The sequence below is a fragment of the Podarcis erhardii genome (genome assembly GCF_964252035.2).
Source record: "Podarcis erhardii genome assembly, chromosome: 1".
NCBI classification, from domain to species: Eukaryota; Metazoa; Chordata; class Lepidosauria; order Squamata; family Lacertidae; genus Podarcis; species Podarcis erhardii.
In genome coordinates this window covers 35,147,845-35,170,591 of record NC_138497.1, presented here as the reverse complement: position 1 = coordinate 35,170,591, position 22,747 = coordinate 35,147,845, and the positions used below count along the sequence as shown (strand labels likewise).

Here is a 22,747-nt window from a genome sequence, read left to right as displayed (position 1 = left end):
TGGTCTGTCTGCATAGTCCCAACGCATGTGAAGTGCATGTGAGTAGGCCCTGTATGCTTAATTCAGAATCCTGAGCATAGCTAGTTTTCCAGTTTTCTGTATATATGAAATGTATCTAGACTTATCTGGACAGTACAGTGAGCATGTCTCTAGGTAAGGCTACAGCCTGCTGTTGTGTTCCTACTCTGTTTCCTACGCATGTTCCCTGTGCATGTATTAGCCCTTTTCAGGTGTTACTTTCATGGTTAAGGTCAACACATGACGTGAGAGACAGCAGAGATAGGTGGATTAGCTCCACCTCCTATCACTGTTCTGATCACCTTCCAACTTCCATGACATGAAGCAGGGAGCTTCCTGGACCCATGAAGCCTCCCTCTGTGTTTTAGAACCCTGAATTCTGAAATGGAAGGGAAACCCCCATGAGCACGGAAGTTGGATTGTGATCAGAACAGAGACAGAGCTAACATGCCCCAATGCCCCATTGTCTCCCTCATATGTTTAATTTGGAATCTAATCCCTGAAGGAGGCTTATAGTTCATCTAAACAGGGTTAATGCCATGCCCTCTGGTGTTTTACTCCTACACGGCAGCTAAGCTGGGCACAGGATTTTACAATGTTCTGGGAGAAGCTGCTTCCCACAAAATTGAGGTGTGATTTTTGTTCCTTCCCCCGCCAAACAATGGAGACAAGTTCTCAATTTCAGCTAAGCCATGAAGTTGTAAAAATGCAGTGAAAAATATCACCAAAGGGATTATGTATTCCTACAGTCATCAGAAAATGGAGCTGTAGTATAGATCAAAACCTTGGCATTGCGACTTAGCGTGGGATTTGAAGATCTTGAGATGCAAGAATCAGTTGCTGATGCTGGGGAGCATATCAACTCAAGGCATGCATTAAGGGGGAAATGAACTGTTTAGCTTACCTATATTATTCATACAATAATATTATACAATGAGCTGTCGAGGCTTCCTATAGAATCAACAAAAAGGAGAAATTACTCATGATTTAATCCTCAGCTCTGCTCACAATTTGGTACAAACTGCTTGGAACTCACATGGCTTTTATAGTCAGCATATATGCATGGAAAACTGCCCAGAAAATCTGTTACTTCTGTATTTAATTTCAAAAGGAAAAAAGTATTAAGAATTAAATGATGACGCATGTTACAGTTAGGAAATTTGAGTTCCTTTGGTGCAGAAGTACGCAGTGTTGTGCCCTCCTGATCCCATCAGGCTTGACCATTGGGAATGCTTATTGGGAGTCCAGCAATATCAGGTTTGGAAGCTATTTAAAACTTCTACAACAGAGGCTCTAATAGGCAGTGACTGACCAGGAAAGTGAACGTGGAGCCCAGTATGCAGTAGCTGCAAAAAGGCAAATTCCATGTTTTAAGGGATCATTAGGAAAGGGATTGAGAATAAATCTGCCAATATCATGATGCCATTATACAAACTACAACCACACATTTGGAATACTTTGTTTGGGCACCACACTTCAAAAAGGAACTGGGAAAAGTTCATCAAAATCAGCCAAAATTACCATGGAGTTAGAACTCCACCTATGTAAGGAAATGTTACAACATTTGAGGGGGTTTTGTTCAGAACAAAGTCAAATAAGGGGGATAGATGTGTGTAAAATTATGCTCAGTGTGAAGAAAATGGATAGATAAAAACACCCTCCCCCCAATACTAGAATTTGCAGTCATCCAATGACGCTGACAGGTGGGAGACTCTGAAGAGAGAGAAGGAAGTAAGGTAAAGGTAAAGGGACCCTGGATCATTAGGTCCAGTTGTGGACGACTCTGGGGTTGCAGCGCTCATCTCACTTTATTGGCCGAGGGAGCCGGCATACAGCTCATGTGGCCAGCAAGACTACGCCGCTTCTGGAGATCCAGAGCAGGGCACGGAAACACTGTTTACCTTCCCGCTGAAGCGGTACCTATTTATCTACTTGCACTTTGACGTGCTTTCGAACTGCTAGGTGGGCAGGAGCTGGGACTGAGCAACGGGAGCTCACCCCGTCACGGGGATTCAAACCACCAACCTTCTGAATGGCAAGTCCTAGGCTCTGTGGTTTAACCCACAGCGCCACCCACGTCCCTTGCACAGAAGGAAGTATTTTGTCCTTATTCGTCATTATAAAATTGCATCTGAATGCCATTTGCTGGAGGATCACAAGCGGGGAGAGCGTTGTTGTGCTTAGTTCCTGCTTGCAGGTTTCCCACAGGCATCTGGTTGGCCACTGTGAGAACAGGATGGTAGACTAGTTGGGTGTGTGATCTGATGAACTCTTCTTATATTTTTAACGTCTGCAGTGGATTAGCAAAGACACAACAAACGGCATCAGCATGGCAAAACAGAAAAGGGGAGCCATCATGACGAGAGGATTTCCTTTTAAAAGTCTTACTTAAATGAAGGGACAAAAAATGTACCAAATGTAAGCTTACAATTAAGGGATCAAAAAAGTAATTTATGGAGGAGGATTTAATGTATAAAAGTTGTATCATTAGAGTTTATTTAAATCAGTAGCCATTGCATGAGATGGCAGACTCTTTTATGGATTGGAAGCAGAGGCCAGTTTGACAGTTTATGTAAAGGAGGAGAGTAAATCGTGGAGTTTTCCAAAGATCTGTTTTAGGACTGGAGTCATGTCAATTATACTTAAATGTGAGATCAAGATTGAACAGCAAGATAAGACACTGGGAAAGATGGACATGGGAGTGGGAAGTAAGTTTAGGACAAACAAACAAAGTTTCATACAGGGATTCACTTAAATAATTTGTTGCTGATAAATTTGGCCATTAGTTTACAAGAATTATGCAGTTTCGTTGGGCTAGGTCTAGCAAATAGCTATTTTCTGTGAGAGCTAAAAATCACACCTCCATATTCATGCCAATATTCATGCTGACTACCTACAAACTATCTGGAACCTGGTGACAAATAATTGGAGATAACTACCATCATAGTGCCTTTTGTTTGCAAGCTTCTCAGGGGCATCTCTCTGGCTGTTTCTCAGAGACAGAATGTTGACTAGACACATTCTATGTAGGCAGTTCTTGTGTTCTTAAAATGCAGACCCACAAGGAAGCCTTAAAACTCCTTTCATTTAAGTGGTTTTGATTCAAAAGTATGTTTAAGGATGAGATGTATTGTTCCTTATGCTTAGTGGACACACGAGAAAGTCCTATTTTTTAAATAAAAAAGCACTATTGTTTTTGTGTATTGCATAATTTCCATATTGTGCAGGAAATTCCACACTATTTATTAATTTTTTTTTTTTTGTTAAACTGTTGCCGCTGGCGTGTTGCTGCATTTATCATTGGAATTTAAGCAAATGCACTAAAACAGCAAAATGAGTACATAGGACTGATTATTTCTTAATATTGAAATGTTTTATCTTCCTGTGGCACTGTGGAGTGTACAAAGTGTGCACGCTTCTAATGACATTCCTTAATAGCATTTGTACCTGCAATTAATTCTTTAATAAATTTCAGATAGCTCTCTGTGCTTTCAAGCCCAGTGAAGAATCTGTGAACACACGATGCCGTAGTGTTTTTGAAATTAAATGGCAATGAGCCTGAATCAGTGCAGGATTGACGTCTACTATATATCCCATGGAAGATTTCCAAGCAAGGATGAGATATCAGTATTAAAAATAATAAAGGATAACAAACCTTTATTCCTGGTGCCTCACACAGCTCTGCCTCCCTATCCTCCTGCTCTGTAAATAAAAGTATTAAAAGAGACTCTTGCTTTGTGCATAAGAGACTGCTTGGTAAATAGAAATTAGTACTCCATGGCAACATGGACTCCCCTTCAAGCTGGGGTCTCATAAAAAGGCAGCTCTAGTGAATCCAGAAGCCAACAGCAGAGAGTTTCAGCACAGCAGCTCAGTGTTCTGCTGGGGAGAGGAAAACAGTCATTAACCCACCTTTTAACCACTTTCTTCCATTAGAGTGTGTCGCTCATCCATTATTCCACCTCCAGCACCCTCTGCTTAACTACCCGTTGTTTAATCAATTCATCGCTCTTTAATCAGTTTAGAAAAGAACAAGTGGAAATAGCCACCCACTTACTGTTGTTGGCGACGGTGCTTGGGGGTACTTTCCTGCTGCTGCTGCTGCTGCTGCTGCTGCTGCTGCTGCTGTTACAAGTGGCATGAACATACTCACAGAAGCTACAGGTTGGCACAGATGCGGCCAACTCCCTTTCCCTTAATTTGCCGCTGAAATGAGGATTGTCTCTCGCAACATCAAAGTAGAAATAAAGGATAAAGCCTCTAAGTGTATGCCGATTGCTTCCTTCTTACCTCTTATTAACAGCAACCAGCTCACATACCCAGATGCAGGCACCAGCACATCCAGAATTATAAATTAAGTCAGTGGACAAGCCGGAAGGCTTTGGGGCACCAAAGAGAGCAATTTCTCCCCACCAAGTGGCAACCCCAACCACCAGCAGTCCAGGATCAACCCCGGGCATTGTAGGGTAGGAGCAGAGGAAGCTGCCTTATACTGAAACAAACCATTGGCCCATCTGGCTCAGTACTGTCTGCACTGACTGGCAGCAGCAGCTCTCCAGGGTTTCAGACAGGGAATCTTTCCTAGTCCTACTGGGGGGTGCCAGGGATTGAACCAGGGACCTTCTGCCTGCAAAGCAGGTGCTCTGTTACTAAGCTGCAACATCATAGGAAGCTGCCTTGTGCTGAGTTAGACCATTGGTCCATCTGGCTCATTACAGCTGATTGGAAGTGACTCCAAGTTTCCAACAGGAGTTCTTCTCAGCCCTAACTGGAGATGCTGAGGGTTAAATCTAGGATGTTTTGCATGCATGGCATATGCTTACCCCCTGAGCTATGGCCTCCCATGCATACTTTATTGAAATGGATGTGAGCTGCACAAGAAAAAGCTCCCAGTCATTTGGCTGAGGCTGGTGCAAGAGAATCTCCCAGCAGATTGTGCCCCATTCAGGGGATCTGTCCGCGACAACAGCCTTATGGTAAGACTCTTCACCCTTCCAACCTGAAAAGACAGAGAACTTTCAGGTTGGAGTTGGTGGCAGATGCCCCTTTGAGCAAGGGGGAAATGGGGAGGAAGAGCATTGAGGAAGGTAGTGGAAACTGGCTACATGAAGACAAGATAGGAAGAAAGGGGAAAAAGAATAGCTGAGTTAAGGCTGGATTGGACCTTGCAGAGGAAGGAGAGAGAACTGAGCTGCAAGGAAGAAGCCCACAGCTTCAGTCCCAAATGGCATCAAATTTTAAATCACACAGATTTGGAGCTTTTGGGAACCTTTGGCTCAATTTTCCACCTACTGGCTCAAGATTATATCCTCCTCTCCTCTTTCTGAAGACAGATGATTATAACAAAACCCCATTAACCTCAGATCGCTTCCGGTGGAGGGTTAGCTCACCATGGTACTGCTCAACATCTGCCATTGTGCTCAGTGGAAGGCCTTTCTATGCAATGTGTTCTCTATTGTTGTCAAGCTGAGAGCATCCAGCATCCCCAGGTTTCTTCTCAGGGCTCCTCCAGATGACCTATTTATGAAATCCTCCTGATTTGCTGTCACAAACTTTACGTGGGGGTTAGGTTTTATCTGGTCTTTTATTGAGCATTCATTCCAATTTGCTCACAGGGTGTTTGTAGCTCTTCCTGTTTATCATTAGATCATTACTCACTTTTCAGTGTGTTTCCCTAACCACAAAATATCCCTTTCTTTTTAAAAGTGGGTAGGACATTGCACTAAGGCAACAGAGCACTTTAATCCAATTTCCTGGGATGCACTTGAATCGCTCCTGGAAAATATTGACAGCCTGGAGGCACCCTAAGCCTGAATGCAGCAAAGGTCCTGCAATATATGCCCAAGGTTCTTTAGTCACTTGCCTATAGGAATTGGCAGGTGCATGCTTAACATTGTACAGATATCTGTCCCACTTTTTAATTTGTTTTCCCTTGGGGGCTTTTATGTTGACCTTCTGGCAGTCCCCCAATGAGAAGTTCATCCTTCTCATTCACTCCCAGATTCCCTTCAGTTCATCTCATTTATGTGTCCTGTTTCTGCCTGAAGTTTGGGGGTAGTGGATATAGCTGTTCTCCTGTACAGCCACTGGGAAATGACAGATGAGCTCTGGTGGACACAGTTCAGGACACTTCCTTCCTTCAGTATCAGAGCAATTCTGCAATGAGACTCACTGCCAGTGCATGAAAACCATAGCGCTGGTTGAACCACTGGATTGGGTTGACAGATTTGTAATGTACTGGAACAAACGTGAGAAAATCTACGTCTGTCTTTGCAGAAAACAGTGGCACATGTGACTTCGATTTCCCTTCCCTGTGTGCAGAAATGCATTAATAGCAGATATTTTTGTTTTATCTAGCTGTTGCTCACTGTGTTGAGAATCACCTAAGGTAATGGTGGGACTGTGAAGGAGTACATCAAATAAAACCATAAAAAAGGTTTTATTTCTGCCTCCCATGATAGGGATGGAGATGATACTTCTGAAGAATACTTATTATTGGTTATCTTTCCATGAAGCAAGTCTGCATAGGCAAGCACACAGAAATTCTGATTTACTGATTTTCTTTTTGCCTCCCCATCTCCTGCCCTTGCCATCATCTGTGAGCTTTCCTGGTCTGGAGTGTTTCCATGCCATCTTATTTCATTTAGGGTTGTTTTTCTTTTTCTTTAAAAAAAAAAATCTGTTCTGTCATGAAGATGATTATGCCAGCTCCACAAAGGTTTGCATTGTAACTGATAAAGCAAGACCTTTCTGTAAAGTTTATTTTCACTTTAAAAGATCTGTCGGAAACCTGGCAGCAAAAGCTGCCGCTGTGAGCCTATGAATGTCAGAGTTGATGATTGCTTCATTAGAACCCTACAAACTTCAAGAGCCAAAGGCTTTCATGTTTCTTTACATGGTATTAGGGAAAATAAGCTCAAGGCATTATTTCTTAAAATGGGATTTCAAACATTCCCTCCGGAAAATAAAGTATAACTTGTTTGAATACCAGGGAGCTTGTAGGGGAAATCTGTTTGGTCAGAGTTGTGAAAGTTGGCCTTTCTCTTGGATTTTCAGTTTGGGGCAAAAAGAAAGAAAGAAAGATAATTTGCATAGCACACGTTACAAATTAGGCTGAAATTTGGTGAGAAACTGTCCACAGCTTATTTAAATATTTATGGTCTCCACTTTCATAGAATGTGTCAAGGCGGCTTAGAACATACAAAATATAATAAAAACCAGTCGATAAATATCCACGAAGCATAATTAAAAGCACCGATAAAACAATAGTAGATACTGGCTGGTTAAAAAGAGAAAATCATATTGTGGGTGCCTGTCTAAACAGTGCAGTTTTCAGAAGGTGTTTGAAAGAAGGCAAGGATGGTTCCTGGAGAATCTCTACAGCTAGGGGTTCCACAAGCCAGGGCCTGCTACACTAAAGGCTTGATCTCTACTGTAGGCCAGCCGAACCTCAGGGGTGTGGGGAACCACCAGAAGTGCCCCATCAGCGGTTTATCAGCTATCAGAGTGGAGTATAAGCGATCAGATGGTCCTTGAAATGCATGCAGCAGCATGTCAGGGACTGACTGGATGGCAAGGAGTGGTGGGAGATTCCAGCCAGAGAACCCCGTAGGGAAGCCCTAGAGGAGGAAGGCTCAGAGCCAGGGGAGTGGCAGTGAGATGCTGAAGAAGCAACAGGCTTGAGGGAGAGAGAAGAGCCAGAGGCAGGAAGCAATTCAGACTCTGGACATGAAGCCAGGAAGGAGGGGCCAGAGGCAGCAGAAGCATCCCGTATACCTGAAGGAGTGTCTCCACCACCATCGTTCAACCCAAACACTGAGGTCCAGCGCCGAGGGCCTTCTGGTGGTTCCCTCGCTCCGAGAAGCGAAGTTACAGGGAGCCAGGCAGAGGGCCTTCTTGCTAGTGGCACCCGCCCTACATCCCATCAGATGTAAAAGAAATAAACAACTATCTGACATTTAGAAGACATCTTAAGGCAGCCCTGTTTAGGGAAGTTTTAAATGATTGATGTTTTAATGTATTTTTAATCTTTTGTTGGAAGCCGCCCAGAGTGGCTGGGGAAACCCAGCCAGATGGGCGGGGTATAAATAATAATAATAATAATAATAATAATAATAATAATAATAATAATAATTAGAGCTTGCCTTTCCTACTGTAGTAAGCTCACCTCCCCCCCCCACCTTGTTTCCAAGGTCATGTAGCCCAGTACTGTCTGCTGCAAGGATGGCAAACTTGTGGCCTTCCATATGTTGTTGGACTACAACTCCCATCATCCTTGACCATTGGCCATGGTGGGCGGGGCAGGTAGGAGTTGGAGTCCAACAGCAACAGGAAGGGGACAGGTTTCCCATCCCAGGTCTACAGGCAGTGGCTCTCCAGAGTCTTTTCCATCTGGTCTTTTGAACTGATCCCTTTAACTGGGGATTCTAGGGGTTGAAGCTGAGATCTTCTGCATACAAAGCAAGTGATCTGTGACTGAGCAGGGTAACTTCCTGGTGGTTTGTACCCGGTATTGCTACAGCTTCAGCGAAAGAAAAACTCTGAGGCTGTTTGATTAATATTCAGTTAAAGTAACATTTTAAAAATAACTTCTATGCTAGTCGCTCTTAATATGAATCATCTAAGCCACAACAAGAATGCCAAAGAAATCGAAGGTTCTTAATCTTTTTTACAGGCACAGGTTTCAGACCATCCCTAAGATGACACCTTAATAACCTGACATTAGACATATCAGTTCATACTTGAAAAGCAGAGAAATGCAGCAAACAGATATCCAAGTGTAAATCAGTTCATCTTGAATCCTTCCGCAAATGGTCTGCTCTGGAGGTCATATCAAAGAGATCCTTCTTCCAGCTTAAATCGGTCTATTCTAAATTGATCTCAGCCCAATCTCATTTAATGCATTAATGTCTAGTTTTTTAAGAATATGATACACAGTGTAGAGAAATCCTACATACTCCAGTCAGACTAGTTCAGAGGACTGCAGCCATAGTCACCATCATATTTGTTGTATTTCATATCAAAAGAGCTCTTGAGAAATTCTCTTGAAATGAACATTCTAATTTCTTATTATACAACTGCTCTGTATTCACTCTGAAAACAGCTGCATAGTATTCTAAACCGTGAGTTGTAAACATTGATCTTTTTGTTATGTAGGCTTATATTAAATTGAGATACCTTTTTTCTTATTTGTTCCTACAATTGGGTTCCTGGTGTCAGTTTGTATTTGGCTGCTTGAGCATATTTTAAAGTGTTGCTCCGTCGTGTGATGTTCTTGCCAAGAGCTTTCTTCAAGCAGCCTACACTATAAGAGTTCTTGCACCAACTACATTTTTTTTAAAAAAAAAACCCCTCAAAACCAATTTTTCATGCCTTTTTCAGGTTCAGGTTGCACAGTGTTCACTTTAATTTTATTATATTTCTTAACCCTTCTTAAAGAACTGGTGGTCTGGAAATGCTCATTTGCTTTGGAACCTGAAAAAAAGATAAATTTATTGCTAACAGATTTGTTATTCAGATTGTCAAATGGAAAAGGTGTTCTATGGTATTTTAAAATAAAAAATGGCATGTGAGATTACCAACAAACACTGAAAGGAGAGTTTTAAGAGATCTGATTTGATTTGCTGCTGTGATGGTGAAGAAGAATTATTACTCTGGTCTCAGATATAGTGAGTGATATAATAAACAAAATGGTGTGAGTTATGATTCCATGGCAATACCTATCCTATTAGGTTGTCATAAATCCAGGTTTTGCTATGTGTGTTCAATTTCTGTAACACAAATTCTGTATCATTGTTTATTTTCAGAAAGTGAGGTTGTTTTGTTTTGTTTGTTGTAAATTTGATTAATAGGAAATAGGAAAGAAATCACACATTTCAAAATGGATTAATTGTATAGCTAGTAGATGCCATTCTTCAAAGGTAAATTGAGAGCTGGTACTTATAAAAGGAGAATTAAAGCTTGAACCTGCAACCCAATCTTCAATATACTGGCCTGTCCCATGATTAGGTTCATTCAGTTGAAAAATGATAGTCTGTACAGATAAACAATCCTGCTGCAATATCACACTATAAATTCAGGATCCTGTGTGGTGTATTGAATATTGTACAGAATATGAAATGGGCACCTCCTTCTCCACCATAAAAGAAAAGAAAAAAGCATTCAGCTAGGCTTGGGCAAGTCATGTAGCCTATCTCTCATAAGCTAGCCTACCTTACAGGGTTATTGTGAAGATGACATAGGATAGCCACATGCATGGTTCCAGGAACTCTGTAGACATAGGTTGTAATACATGTGGGATAAATACTACAATTAAGTGTGATAAATGCTGCTGCTGCTGCTGCTGCTACTACTACTACTACTACTAATCAAAGAACACTACCCTATAGGCATATAAGCTGATTATTAGTGTTTGCAAAACCCCATGCACAGTGCCTCACACCCTGGCAATCAGCTGATCATTTGTGCTTTGAAAGCTGTGCCATTACCCATGTGGGCAAAATCAGGTCCCCTGATGTCACTGTGGGTGGCCTCACCGGCCTGTCCAGCTTGGCCCACAGATGGTGGGGAAAATCAGGAGCAGGCCTGCTGGCTGGATCCAGTTCCCCATTCCTGGTGTATGGGGAATATATAAAACAACTTGATTTGTAAATAATTCCACTTGGAACCATGAAGACATCCCGTCTGCCAAGATACGAAGGAAGCAGTCTTTTAGATAGGTGCTTGTATTAGAATTCTTCAAGTTTCGACCCTTCTAGAAGCCTCTGGATATTGTATCTAGGGGGCATGCTGTTAAATTCATGTTCACTGAGAAAAATTATCTATTGCTCTGGTATCTGCATGTATAAGGGAAGTCTAGGGCCTCAGGACAGACAATTTCAAAGTAAATGAACTGCAGGCAGAGAAGAGCAATGTGGACCAGGATGTGTACATAGGGTAGTGATGCTTGGTGTACAAATAGGAGGATTCTGAGTACCCAAGTGTCCCTATTTTCCTCTGTGAGAAGTTGGGGAGTATGAGCTACTTGTCACCAACAGATTAAGACAGAGCATATGGCAGGGGAAAAGATATATATTTGTCCAAGAAATGGTGCTTGCTAGGATCCCCACATACATCATAAACTGTGTTTACATCCACATTCAACATCTTTCTCATTCAGTTTCTCATCAGACAAAATAAAATAAACTACAGGTTCCTCAATATGTTAGCACCAGGTGAAGATAATTGAAATTTCTTTCTAACCAGGGAATGAAGTATTTCAGCACAAAATGTGTAATATACATTTTAGTTCTGCGTGACATTATGCAGATGTTCCATCATCTGTGTAGTTACCATACATCTGCATGCATATATATATATAGATTTGATTTAGCACTCTGATCAATAAAATAAAACCTCCTGGATATGTTCAGCATTGCCTTTCAATCTTCAGAGTCTGAAGCGGTGAAGTTGCCAGATCAGAACATTTATGTATCTAGCCCAGTATTGCCAGCTCTGACAGACAGCTGCTGTCCAGGGATCCAGGCAGAGCTATTTCCTGTCACCTCCTGACATCCCTTTAACTAGAGATTCCAGGGATTGAGCTTGGACCCTTCTGCATGAAAGCATGCACTCTATCACTGAGCTATGGGCACATGGGAAGCTGCCTTATACTGAGTCAGATCATTGGTCCATCTTGCTCAATATTGTCTACACTGATTGGTAGCAACTCTCCAGGTTTTCAGGTTGGGGTCTCTCAATTACTGGAGATGCCAGGAATTGAATCTGGGACCTTCTCTGCAATTGAACCAAAGCTTTTCCCCAAGCTATGGTCCTTCTCATAAAGGTAGTGCCCCCCCCCCCTGTTTCCCCTCCAAAAGGGCAGGCTACTTACTGGGGGAAATTTGCCAACAAATGCACAAGAAACAGAACACTCCGTCTTTGGTTGGCTACCAGGGAAATAGGCCATGGATCTTGCATTGTGGAATCAACAGAACTGGTTGCAGACTGTGCAGTGTGGTTATGTTTCCATTGCCTCTTTCTATCTAAGGACAATCAGGTAACATGCAGTTCAAGTTTGCCATTTCTCTTTGAGGTTTCTGATCCGATACTGTGCAGCAAAATCTAATTCAGACACCACTGAAAAAGACCAGGCAGGGTGGAAGACAGATGATATGGATATAACTGTGATGGAAACAAATTTAAGAGACTGGAATAAGATCTAGTTTATTTAGTATGAAAGAACTGACATTAGAGTCAAAGACCATCTCAAGTGTAAGCAGCTCCAGCTGAATGTGGATCTGAGTGGTCCTCAAATCAGAACCTACAAAGAAAGCACTACATTATTTGGATTCTGTTTTAAACTGTTTCCACTTGTAGTGAAATTTAATGGAATTGGCTTGGCAATGTGTGTATTACATCAGGTTTGGGGTGCAATTCTGAGGAAGCTAAAGCTAAACTAGACATGCTTTGGAGACTGACAGTCAACCTTCCTAATGTCCTTCCCTGTGGTTAAAAGCAGCCAGGGAGGAGGGGACATATTGCCCCCAGATGGGGCACTAAGTAGGGAGGGCTTAACCATGTCTAGCTTTGGCAATCCCCCTCAATCTGCTATTAGCTGGAGAGAGTCAGAAAAGACAAGAACAATTTGTGGCAGCTTTTACTAAAAAGAAAAAAGTTATTGGGAGATGCAGTAATGGATCTTCCATGTCACATCCAGTTTTGCCCTATGATACAATGACTCCAACAGAACTCAACGGAATCAAAGGACTCATTGGTGTAATTTAGTTCCACCGAGGCCCTTGGGGTTGAGACATGCTGGATTACGCACTAGATTTCTTTCTTGTTGAATCTGCTAGAGGAGGGCTTTCGACACTGAATAAATAAGCACTTGTTCAAAATCAAATCTGTTTGATATTAAGCAATACGTTACAAAACACTGTTTCGAGCATATATGCAGAAGATAAGTAGGCTTTAAATATGGCATATCTTAGTGTTTTGCCCTTGGTGTTAACGCCAACTTCAAACACATAGTAACTCTTCATATAACAATAGTTTGCATCTTGTGTTTACTACAAGATTATTTATCATGTTATTTCTAGTTAACTATTAAAAAGCAGTATACTTCCAAGCATTTACAGATTTGTATTTCCCCCCAAGAAAGCTGAATTATGATCAAATAAGACAGATAATGATAAATAAGCATATAAGTAAGCCTAGCTTGAAGGAGCAAAGTATACTATTAATGTCCCTCCTGTGAAGTTAAATATTATTTCTTTTAGCTATTTCTTCATTAGTTAATGAGGTCTCACCAAAATGCGTTTTTAAAATGGTATTCTTGCATCCTTGCCTCTGGAAATATCTTAAAATATTCACACAGAACTTTGTCTTCTGAAGGTACACTATATATGAATTTAGGCAATAATTACCTCAGTTGCTGGGTGTCATAAACCCACAACATCCAGATAGTCATCAGTACATATATAGCTCACAATTTTCAGGCAGTTTTTAAAATGGAGAATTGTAGAAAAATAGTAGTTTATATCTGGTCCTCATTGCTTGAATTATTTTTGACACTCTGTGTAGTTGATCGCTTAAGAACTTGCTAATGGAAAATGGAGCTTTCCAGCTCCTAGTCAACATTAATAACCTGCACAGATTAGTAGTAACTAACTTCTCTTGGCTCTTGCTGTGCCTTGGTAAAAATTATCAGTGGAGGAAGTGTCCATCTTCTGAAAAATCCCTATTGTAGTTGTCACTGACAGCTTCCGTGTTATCATCTCATCATAAAGGTCCTTGATTGGATGAACCACAAAGATTAAACTCTTCCTCAGAGAGAGGGGGGGGGGAGAGAAACACAGTCTCTCCAGTTAAATGCAAAGGTGTTCTCTGAGGATGAAAGAGGTATTTTAAATACAGATGATTCCTTACAATTTAACAAGGTAAAATGGCTAGTTTCTTATGCCTATGCAAACAGGACACAGCTTAAGTCCTTCCATACATTCCAGGGGAAGCTGAATTAGAAATGATGTGGCTGTTTTCTGCTCTCACTTCAAAACAGTGTAGATTTTGAGAGTTGTAAATCATAGACAAAAAGGGTTTCTGGCTGAAAAATGCTGACACCTGGACTGGGGCAGGGAGCAGAACCCAGTGGAAACTAGCAAGTCAGGGCATGGGAGTCCAACAGTTTAAATAAAGGCCATTGGGCAGGGCTTGTGTCAGTTGTGTCATGTTTTTGTTCACCTAACGCAGGTGTGGAGAACCTTCAGCTCTTCAGATGTGGTTGAACTACAGCTCCCATCACCCCTAGCCATTGGCCATGCTTGCAATGGAGCTGACTTATAAAAAACCAGAAATTCTAAATCAGTTGCATCAAACAACAAATTCCCTCCATTAAACCAAGAGAATGAAACGGCAATGAATGACTCTTATTCATGTACCAGATACTTCTATTTCTTGCACAGTACCTGGGTTGCCCCAGCAAGGTGTTGGCTGTCGATCAGGCTGATCTGTTGCTGACTCATGTATCCTGTATCAGAAATGCACAACGATATTTAAGAATGCAAAACAGCATCTCTGTGATATATATTGCTGGCAATTTATTTAATTATTGGTCTGTAAATTTTTCCGAATTGCGGCTATACATGTTTTATAATTTAATCTCCAAATGTTTTAAAATCAGTGTTCCATTTCTTCCATCATCACTTTAAGCACCAATCTTTTTCTTACTTGCCTTCATGTTCTGGTTTGTGTTCTCTCTCTCTCTCTCTTTTGCAAACAAATAAATAAATAAGCGGACAGATAAAAAGATCAATAACCCGAGGCAGCTTGCATATTAGATTTGATAAATGTGAAGCATTTGGATATTATGTTCTTCTTCTTCTCTTCTTTCCTAGCATGAGGACATTCAGGACATGTTGACAGCCAATATTAATAAGCTTAAGACTAATACTGGCGGTGGCTAAATACAATTCTGGCAGAGTTAAGTGCTCTTTACAATAATAGCGCTGTCCTTTAAAAGGATTGCTTTCACATTTGTATCATGCATTTACTGAGATTTCCTTTTGCTGTTTGTTGTTTTGCAGGTGATTCATATAACAGGAAGGTTGCGCCTGAGAGTGTCGCTGTCCCATGGGCGGACAGTCCCTAGCCAAATCATGGGGCTTGTAGTTGTTGCTCATGCTTTGCCCCCTCCTACGATCAATGAAGTCAGAATCGACTGCCACATGTTTGTTACTCGAGTAAACATGGACCTCAATATCATTTACTGTGAAAATAGGTACAGCATTTTGGCTTTTGGTTTTGTTTTGTTTTTCCAGTGTTGCGCATCTAAACATCCCTGTTCTTCTACCACAATACACATTCTGGAAGAGGGTACTGATTTCCTGTGAGGATAATGATGCCAGCTGTACAGCTATGTAGAAAAAAAAAACCCCACCAAGTATCTTCTTTCAATCAGACGAGGGAGAACCTCATTTTGAGATTTGGAAAACTGAGTGGGAGATTGATTGACTGATGGTTGCCTAGAGAGTTAACGGAGGGAGGGATGCCAGAATTTAAATGTTGCTTTTCTGACTGCAAACTACTGTGGTAACCTCTGGATCAGCAGTTCGCACAGTGGAATACTGGGGCCCTTGGGAGTACATCAGTGAGTGCCTGAGTAAAATCATAACAGAATCTACCCTTTCCCACCCCATCTGCAGCAGCTATTCACACAACACACAGGCAGATAGGCATATTTTCCCAAGGGCAGGCAGTCATTCAAGTTTTTCTTAATTTTCTCTCAAGCCATATCCTATATTGGATCATTCTCAGATGGTTTTTCTCATCAATGAGGTAGTACACCATTTGTAAAGTTTGCAGCTGTACATCCTTTCTGTTTTTTTCGCAAGTACCGTTCATTCAAGACACTTTTGGTACTGGCGATACAATGCTGAACTATGGTTCAGTATAAACAGTTTAAGTTGTCTTTAATCGGTTACAAAACATCAACCAGGTAGCTCTCTTTGCAGTGGGGCTTTACTTTAAAACACTGAAGTGCATGAGATATCACTTTTAGTCAGAACAGCTGCACCTTCTGTTGCTTGGCTGGACTTTCAAGGAATAGGCCCAGTAGGTCAGCGGAGGAACCTGTGCATGATCGTGTCATGGAAAAAAGTAATACTACAGTTGAACAGTGGGGATGTTTGCAAAGAAGCCATGGGAAAGGCGATAGTTAAGTTGGTGGTACAGGAATAGCAAGCATACACGAATTGTAGAAACGAGAAGGTAAACAAGTAAAAACATGTTTCCCCCAGGTTTGGGCAGTAGATTAAGGCTGGCTTATATGTCAAGCTACCAGGTTTATTTCTCTCTTTCCACTGTGTGAGATACATGGGTCTTTTCCGTAGTGAAAACCACGAGTTCTGGAGCTGATAAACAGTTTAGAAATCTCAACAAGAGTGACGTATGCATCACCTTTCCCTACTTCTTTGTAAGTAAAGGTACATAAGTAAAGATATTTGGAGCACAGAGAGATAAGCCCTGTTCTCATCCGTCAACACTGAATGCTTGGGAATGGCAGTGGGTGGCAAAAGCAGGATCACAGCAGCATAGTCCCTGATCTACATGCATTCAATGGGTTGCTGTAACTTTGCATACAAAGTCTATAGGTTTGTCCACAAAATAGGGGACTCCTGATTTTTATGGGGTTCCTGAGCATATGTACAGTTTGTATGTGTCTGTAGCTGTAGTCATGGCAAAGCCTGCAGCAGGATTCTGTTCCCTCCTCATGCAACACATGGTCAATGAACTTAGGTAGTTGTGTGAACACAGCTGTATTCTTTCAGTCCTGCAACTAATCAGAGTTTCATGTTGACTTGAAAGACCTAGTACAAAAATTCGCAAATGAATTTTATGCACATGCTACTTCACCTATCACACATCAGAAGAAAAAAAATGAATCTTGGAGATTGCAATATACTGTGCTCAAGCCAGATGACAAGTCAGTAGTACGCATTGTGTAGAATGAAATTGCATGGTCAGGAGCTCTGTATGTAATGAATAGCTGACAGTGTTTCGTATCAGATTTTGTTCATGTTGGTACAGTGACATGTTAAAGTGCCCTAGAGTACAGAATTAATATTTCCCAAATATTAATAACAATGCAATAATATAATGGTTTGTGCCTTTCATTTCCCCACTAGCAAAATGCCAATCAGTTTGGCAGGTGTGTTGGAGAAAAGTCCCATGCATTACAGCTTCACTTGCAGGAATACTTCCCTCCTGTGGTCTCAGTGGAGGCCATGTCCCAGTATCAGGGTTGGGAATATTTTTGTCCCCACCATGATACTGCCTCCAAATTCAGCATACTTACTTTTCTCTCATACAATTGGATGACTATTAGTCGCTAGGCGAGGAAATAGATGTATGCATGTTAGAAGCACAGGAATCACCTGGCCTTCCCTAATGACCTCAGGTTCTGAGGAGAGCAGACTTGGACCCTAACAGTATTTAGTGGTCAAAACAAAATAAAAAAATTCCTTCCAGTAGCACCTTAAAGACCAACTGAGTTAGTTCTAGGTATGAGCTTTCGTGTGCATGCACACTTCTTCAGATAGGTGACAGCCATTTATTTTGTCCCATGGAACACAATGGTACCAATGACATAGAAAGCTACCATATACCAGCTCAGGTTATTTTTCCCTCTAGTAGCCCAGTATTGTTGCTCTGACTGGCAATGAGGTCTCAGTCACAGACTCCAAGGTCTCGGTCACAGGCTTCCATCACCTGTTAACCTGATTTAACTAGGGACTAGCAACATGAAAACACGTGCTCTAACACTGAATACACACTGGCCCTGCCCCTTCATCTACAAACTGTCCTGGCTTCCATTTCTTCGTCATGCTAGAATGATTTCCTTAATTTTTGGAGTATCTGCTCTTAAGTTTCTTATTTTGGTGACTTTCATTTACAAGAACACCACATGAATGCTGAGCACTGAAACTTGGCAGTTTTCAAGAAAGCAATTTGCTTCTTGTAACTGGCTTGCCCACATTTGCTCCTGCTCTTGGGCTTCCCATAGGCATCAGGTTGGCTGCTGTGAAACAAAGAGGGGACATTGGCCTGATCCAACCGGGCTCTTCTCATATTCTTTTGGAGAGGAATGTCCCTACCTCCTGTCCCAGCCATACTAAACCTGCAGTCTGTCATGAATGAGATTTGGGCGGGGGGAGGCTGTCCAGCTTCTCCTGGTCCACATCAATTTTATGAAACTTATATTCTACCCCTTCCCAAACTGCAAAACATGACAATTGACTGGAGACAATTTGGTCTCCATCAATCTACACAAAAGTATGTGTTATCCCCTCTGGTGGGGGAGAATAGAGGAAGCAGAGTATCGTGGTTTCTCCTGCTTCCAGATGATGTAGGCAGCAGTCGTGTGTACACACACACACACACACCACCTTTCACTTTAGTAAGTGATTTTTGCCAGATAGTGAGAACCTGCCAGGTAGTTCCCTAATTCACTGCAATATTTTTATCACACCTAGTTCTTACTGTCTCTCAAAGTGACTATAGGGAGTAACACTCTGCTGGTTATCTCTGCACTCTAAATGTGTGAACCCTGTTTGTACTTTGATAGCTCTATCTCTAAACTAGTCTCAAACCTCTGCCATAGGGGAGCAGCCCTGCAAAATGTACCCTTGGGATCTTCATGGCTAAATGTTTCTAAAAGAGGCATTTGTGGGTGGCAGAATTTAAAGCATAAAAATGAATTATGTCTTCTAAATGAGGGTGTGTGTGTGTGTGTGTGTAGAACCTATTTCAAATGTTTGTGCAGACGAGGCTGATTCACCCAACATGATTTTCAATTTTGAGGATTTCCCCCCCTCCCTTCCACTGAAGCCTGAGGACATTGACATCTGGACAATCAATGACAGAGACATACACATACAGAGAGAGGCTGAGCAGAGCATAGAGCAGAAAGAGGTACTGAAAGGATTTAAAAGTTTCTGTGTGGAGTAAACCACAAAGTCCCAGTTGAAAGAGCCAGGAGTGAAAGCGTTGCTCCCAGCTGAATAAGACTAGAAAAGAGAACACCCCCAGGCATCTGTATGTCTCAGCATTTAAATTATATCGCTTGAAATGTCAGTTTTGGACTTTGTGCCAGGAAACAGTTGAAGAGGCTTTTTTCCCCATGAATATACCCAATAGAAGACCAATCTGTTGAAATGAAAGGTATCTCTAATCATTTAGCATAAGCATAGCATGTTCTCATTTTATTATGTAACCTTGAAATATCTTGCTCTTTTAATGAGGAGCTTTGTATTTTAAGGAATTATATTATCTTAGTGGCTGTTGTATGACATGAGTAGACCCACCAAAGATTTGCTTTGCATTTAATTTAACTGGCTGGTATCTGCAGCTTTCCTTTAAAAGAGACAAACGAAAAATATCACAATCTTAGTTTGTGCTTCATCTGTGCATAGAAAGTAGCAATGTCATGGGTGCCCTGCAGTGATGAAAAACATTTCTTCAGATGCCCATTTTGTAGGAACCAATCTTAGAATTTCCTGTGTCTGCAGATAAGAGCATGGGCTAGGGACATAGCAATGTCTGTGCCAGCTCAGTAGGGTAATGTGCAACTGGAATTTCAAGAATGTCTTGGCAAGCAGATACACACGTGCTGTTTTTGGGGTGTGGATATAACATGATGCATTGTTCTTATATTATTATTGACTTACTTACTGCTCAACTTATAGGATCTATTTTCTTCCTTCATAGGATTAGTGATTACATGGATCTGACCCCTGTAGATATCGTAGGGAAGAGATGTTACCACTTCATTCATGCTGAAGATGTGGAAGGGATCAGGCACAGTCACTTAGACTGTAAGTACTTCAAGGCATGTCAAAATGAACTGGCCTTACAACTGCTCTTCAACTATTCCTTGCATATTGTACATTTCTTTGTGGTTTACCTTGGGAATGGTTCTGTTGTAAAATGCTCCCCTCCCTTCAATCATTTATGATTGCCAATGAGGGTTTGCAGTGAAACCCTATGTGTCTATTCAGAAGTAAACCCCATTGAATTTGACAGAACCTACCCCCACCTGAATAAGCATAGGATTGCAGCCTCGGTCAGTATAAATCTTTTAATTGGTTGGCAGCTCTAGTCCTTAGTTATCGTAGCTAACAGATGATAGACCTGTTTCCCATAAATTTATATATTCTGTCTAAAAAGCCATTTATACTAGTGACCATCACAACATCCTATGGGCTGCGGAAAAGAAAGAATAGTTTTAAAAGGCAGATGGTGCCATGAGGTCTGGAGACTGCTGAGAACAGTGATTTATGAGTGTTAATAAGTGTGGACAAGGCCTAGAAAGGGTTCCCCAAAGCACGCAAGGATCATTCTTTTCTGGTAAAACTTTTCTGGGGTGGCAGGACATGGTACAGCTCCTGTGGCGACTGGCTTTACATTGCTTTCCAGTCGTGTAAGATGGACAGGTCCTTTATTTGAGAACACTTGTGAGATAAGCTGACTAGTGATACGGCCCTTCATACCTCAGCTGCTATGCTACTAACGAGTTTGCTATTGCTTTATGTATCATTTTATGGGCACAATGCATATTGTTGCATGCATAGTTATCAGAGACTCAGTTGAAATGTGATGCTGAGCACATAGGACATTGTGCTGGTACATTTTTATACAACCAGCATCAGAAGTATTTGGGTCTGTGGTGGGATGCATTTGCATTCCACCCTCATCTTTGATAAGGAAGAGTGAGGGAAATGCTGTGCTTTTCCACTGGCAGAGCCCCCTGGCTGCAATTATTTAACATAGCTGGAATTAATGCTGAGAAACTACTCTGGAGTAAACTATTTAAAATTGGGGGCCTCTTTACCAACTCCATGGTAAATTCCTGTCAAATAAATCCCCTTGTAGCCTGTTTTTTTTTAAAAAAAATAAATGTATTAGTATTCTGCATTCAGATAACCGTAAGAGGGACAAAGCTAATGAATATACATCCCATTGCTTTAATATATGAAAAAGGCACTTTAAGAGGCACTGTTCTAGTACAACAGTGTTGCCCTGTTCTGATTTAGCAAGTCCATTTGCAACTGGGGCGGAGGGGAGAATGAATGGGTGTCACATAATGTAGAAGCATATGTCTCCTCAATTAATTGAAAAAATTAATGATGTTCACTGAACAGTAACATCAAGTACTTTCTGGCTGGGAACCCAGACAGGATGTAGAGGAGTCAAGACCTCCAGAGGATGTCATGAATATACTTCTGGACGAATATAGGACAATATACCAGGATTTAAAAAATGGATAGATTGCTTGTAGGAACATTGTCACTAGCATTGCATGGCCACAGATATAATATGTTCTTTTCCATTTTGGAATCTTAATTGAGGTCTAAATTCATAAACCTGACTCTGACAAAAAGATACTTATCACCCTTAGCTATTGCTTGGAGAACATCCTCCTATTTCTCCAGGACTTGATTTACAGCTATAAGAAACACAATTCTTTAGGAACAGCGAGCAAGGGCAGTTCATTTCCCATAAAGCAAAGGTCTCTGATGAATATGTTTGGTAGCATTCTCTCTGATATACTCCTATTCGGTTTTCAGTAACTGAAATAATCCAGATTTTTTTTTAAAAAAACACTGCTTCACTACCATTTTATTCACTGCTTCCTTTTTGCCAAGCGATCTTGCCCTTCAATTCAGAGAGAAGAGTTTTCTCCGAAACCAGTCACACATACGTACATGGCTGCTTTTGTGTACATTCATTTGAAGATTTCTATTGACACATTTAATATTACTTAGTGGTTCAGTCTCCCAGCTACAAATGAACTAAGCCTTTTAACTTGTACATATCAATTATATTTTTCTTGTTCTTTTAATAACCTTAAGCACATAAAAAAGCCCAGATAGAATGACTCGATAATTCTTGACAGTAAAAACACACTTCACAAGTTTTGCTATCATGCTGTGGAATAACTCTACAATGTCAAGTAGCATACAATTAGTAAAACTGTAGGGGGAAAAAAGGAGTGTTTTGATCCTGAGGAATTTTGATCCTAATCATATCGAAATTTCAATGCTCTTGTAGTGCTTAATATCTTCAATCATAAAAGAAATCAAACTGATTCCAATGTCAGCCTTTTGCATTTTGTGGCTGCTGTGAAATGCTAAAATATACAAATGAATGTCACTGTTGTACAAGTTTATGATAATCACTAAAGCAAAAGAGACTGATTTTAAATTAATGTGATAGTATGTCTTGGGTTTAGATGATTTTTGAGTGAGCTAACTTAGAAGTCAGAACAACAATGGAGAGAGAATTTATCTTGCAGCATAAGCATTGGCAAGAGTAGCTAATTGCGGTGACTGGTCAGCTGGAGTATCTACCGCATAGACAGACACTGACCTTTTGATGCAGAATGTGATATTATTGCAGTTGAAATGAAAAACACACACACAACACAGAATGGCACATCGGTGGACAAAAGATTCTCAAAACCCATGCCTGCACAAGACCTTTTGTTGCCTGAAGTGGACCTAAATGGTGCCTCTTCCTACTAGGGATAACACTTAGTCTTGTTATTCAAACATAATGTGGCACTGCTTAAAATTAGTGCTGTGCTGAAAATTTCTCCCACTTTCTTTTCACACCAACCCTTTTCATCAACTAATGAGAAAAGAAATTGCATGTGACAATTGTTAAAGGGGGGAGAATATTTTAGTGTAATTCC

At 41.1% G+C, this 22,747-nt stretch overlaps 1 protein-coding gene and 1 long non-coding RNA gene across 12 annotated transcripts in view; both read left to right on the top strand.

The window, feature by feature from the left end:
- Positions 1-22,747, top strand: part of NPAS3 (neuronal PAS domain protein 3) — a 628,833-nt gene that overhangs the window by 588,275 nt on the left and 17,811 nt on the right. For all 11 annotated transcript variants that reach the window (XM_081859318.1, XM_081859317.1, XM_081859314.1 and 8 more), the window contains 2 exons: positions 15,081-15,274; positions 19,762-19,868. In XM_081859318.1, the coding sequence (XP_081715444.1) occupies positions 15,081-15,274; positions 19,762-19,868 (301 nt within the window). The remainder of the gene's footprint in view (positions 1-15,080; positions 15,275-19,761; positions 19,869-22,747) is intronic.
- Positions 183-3,745, top strand: LOC309345720. Its single transcript, XR_014158355.1, has 2 exons — positions 183-648; positions 3,494-3,745. It is a non-coding gene; the product is annotated as an uncharacterized lncRNA (long non-coding RNA).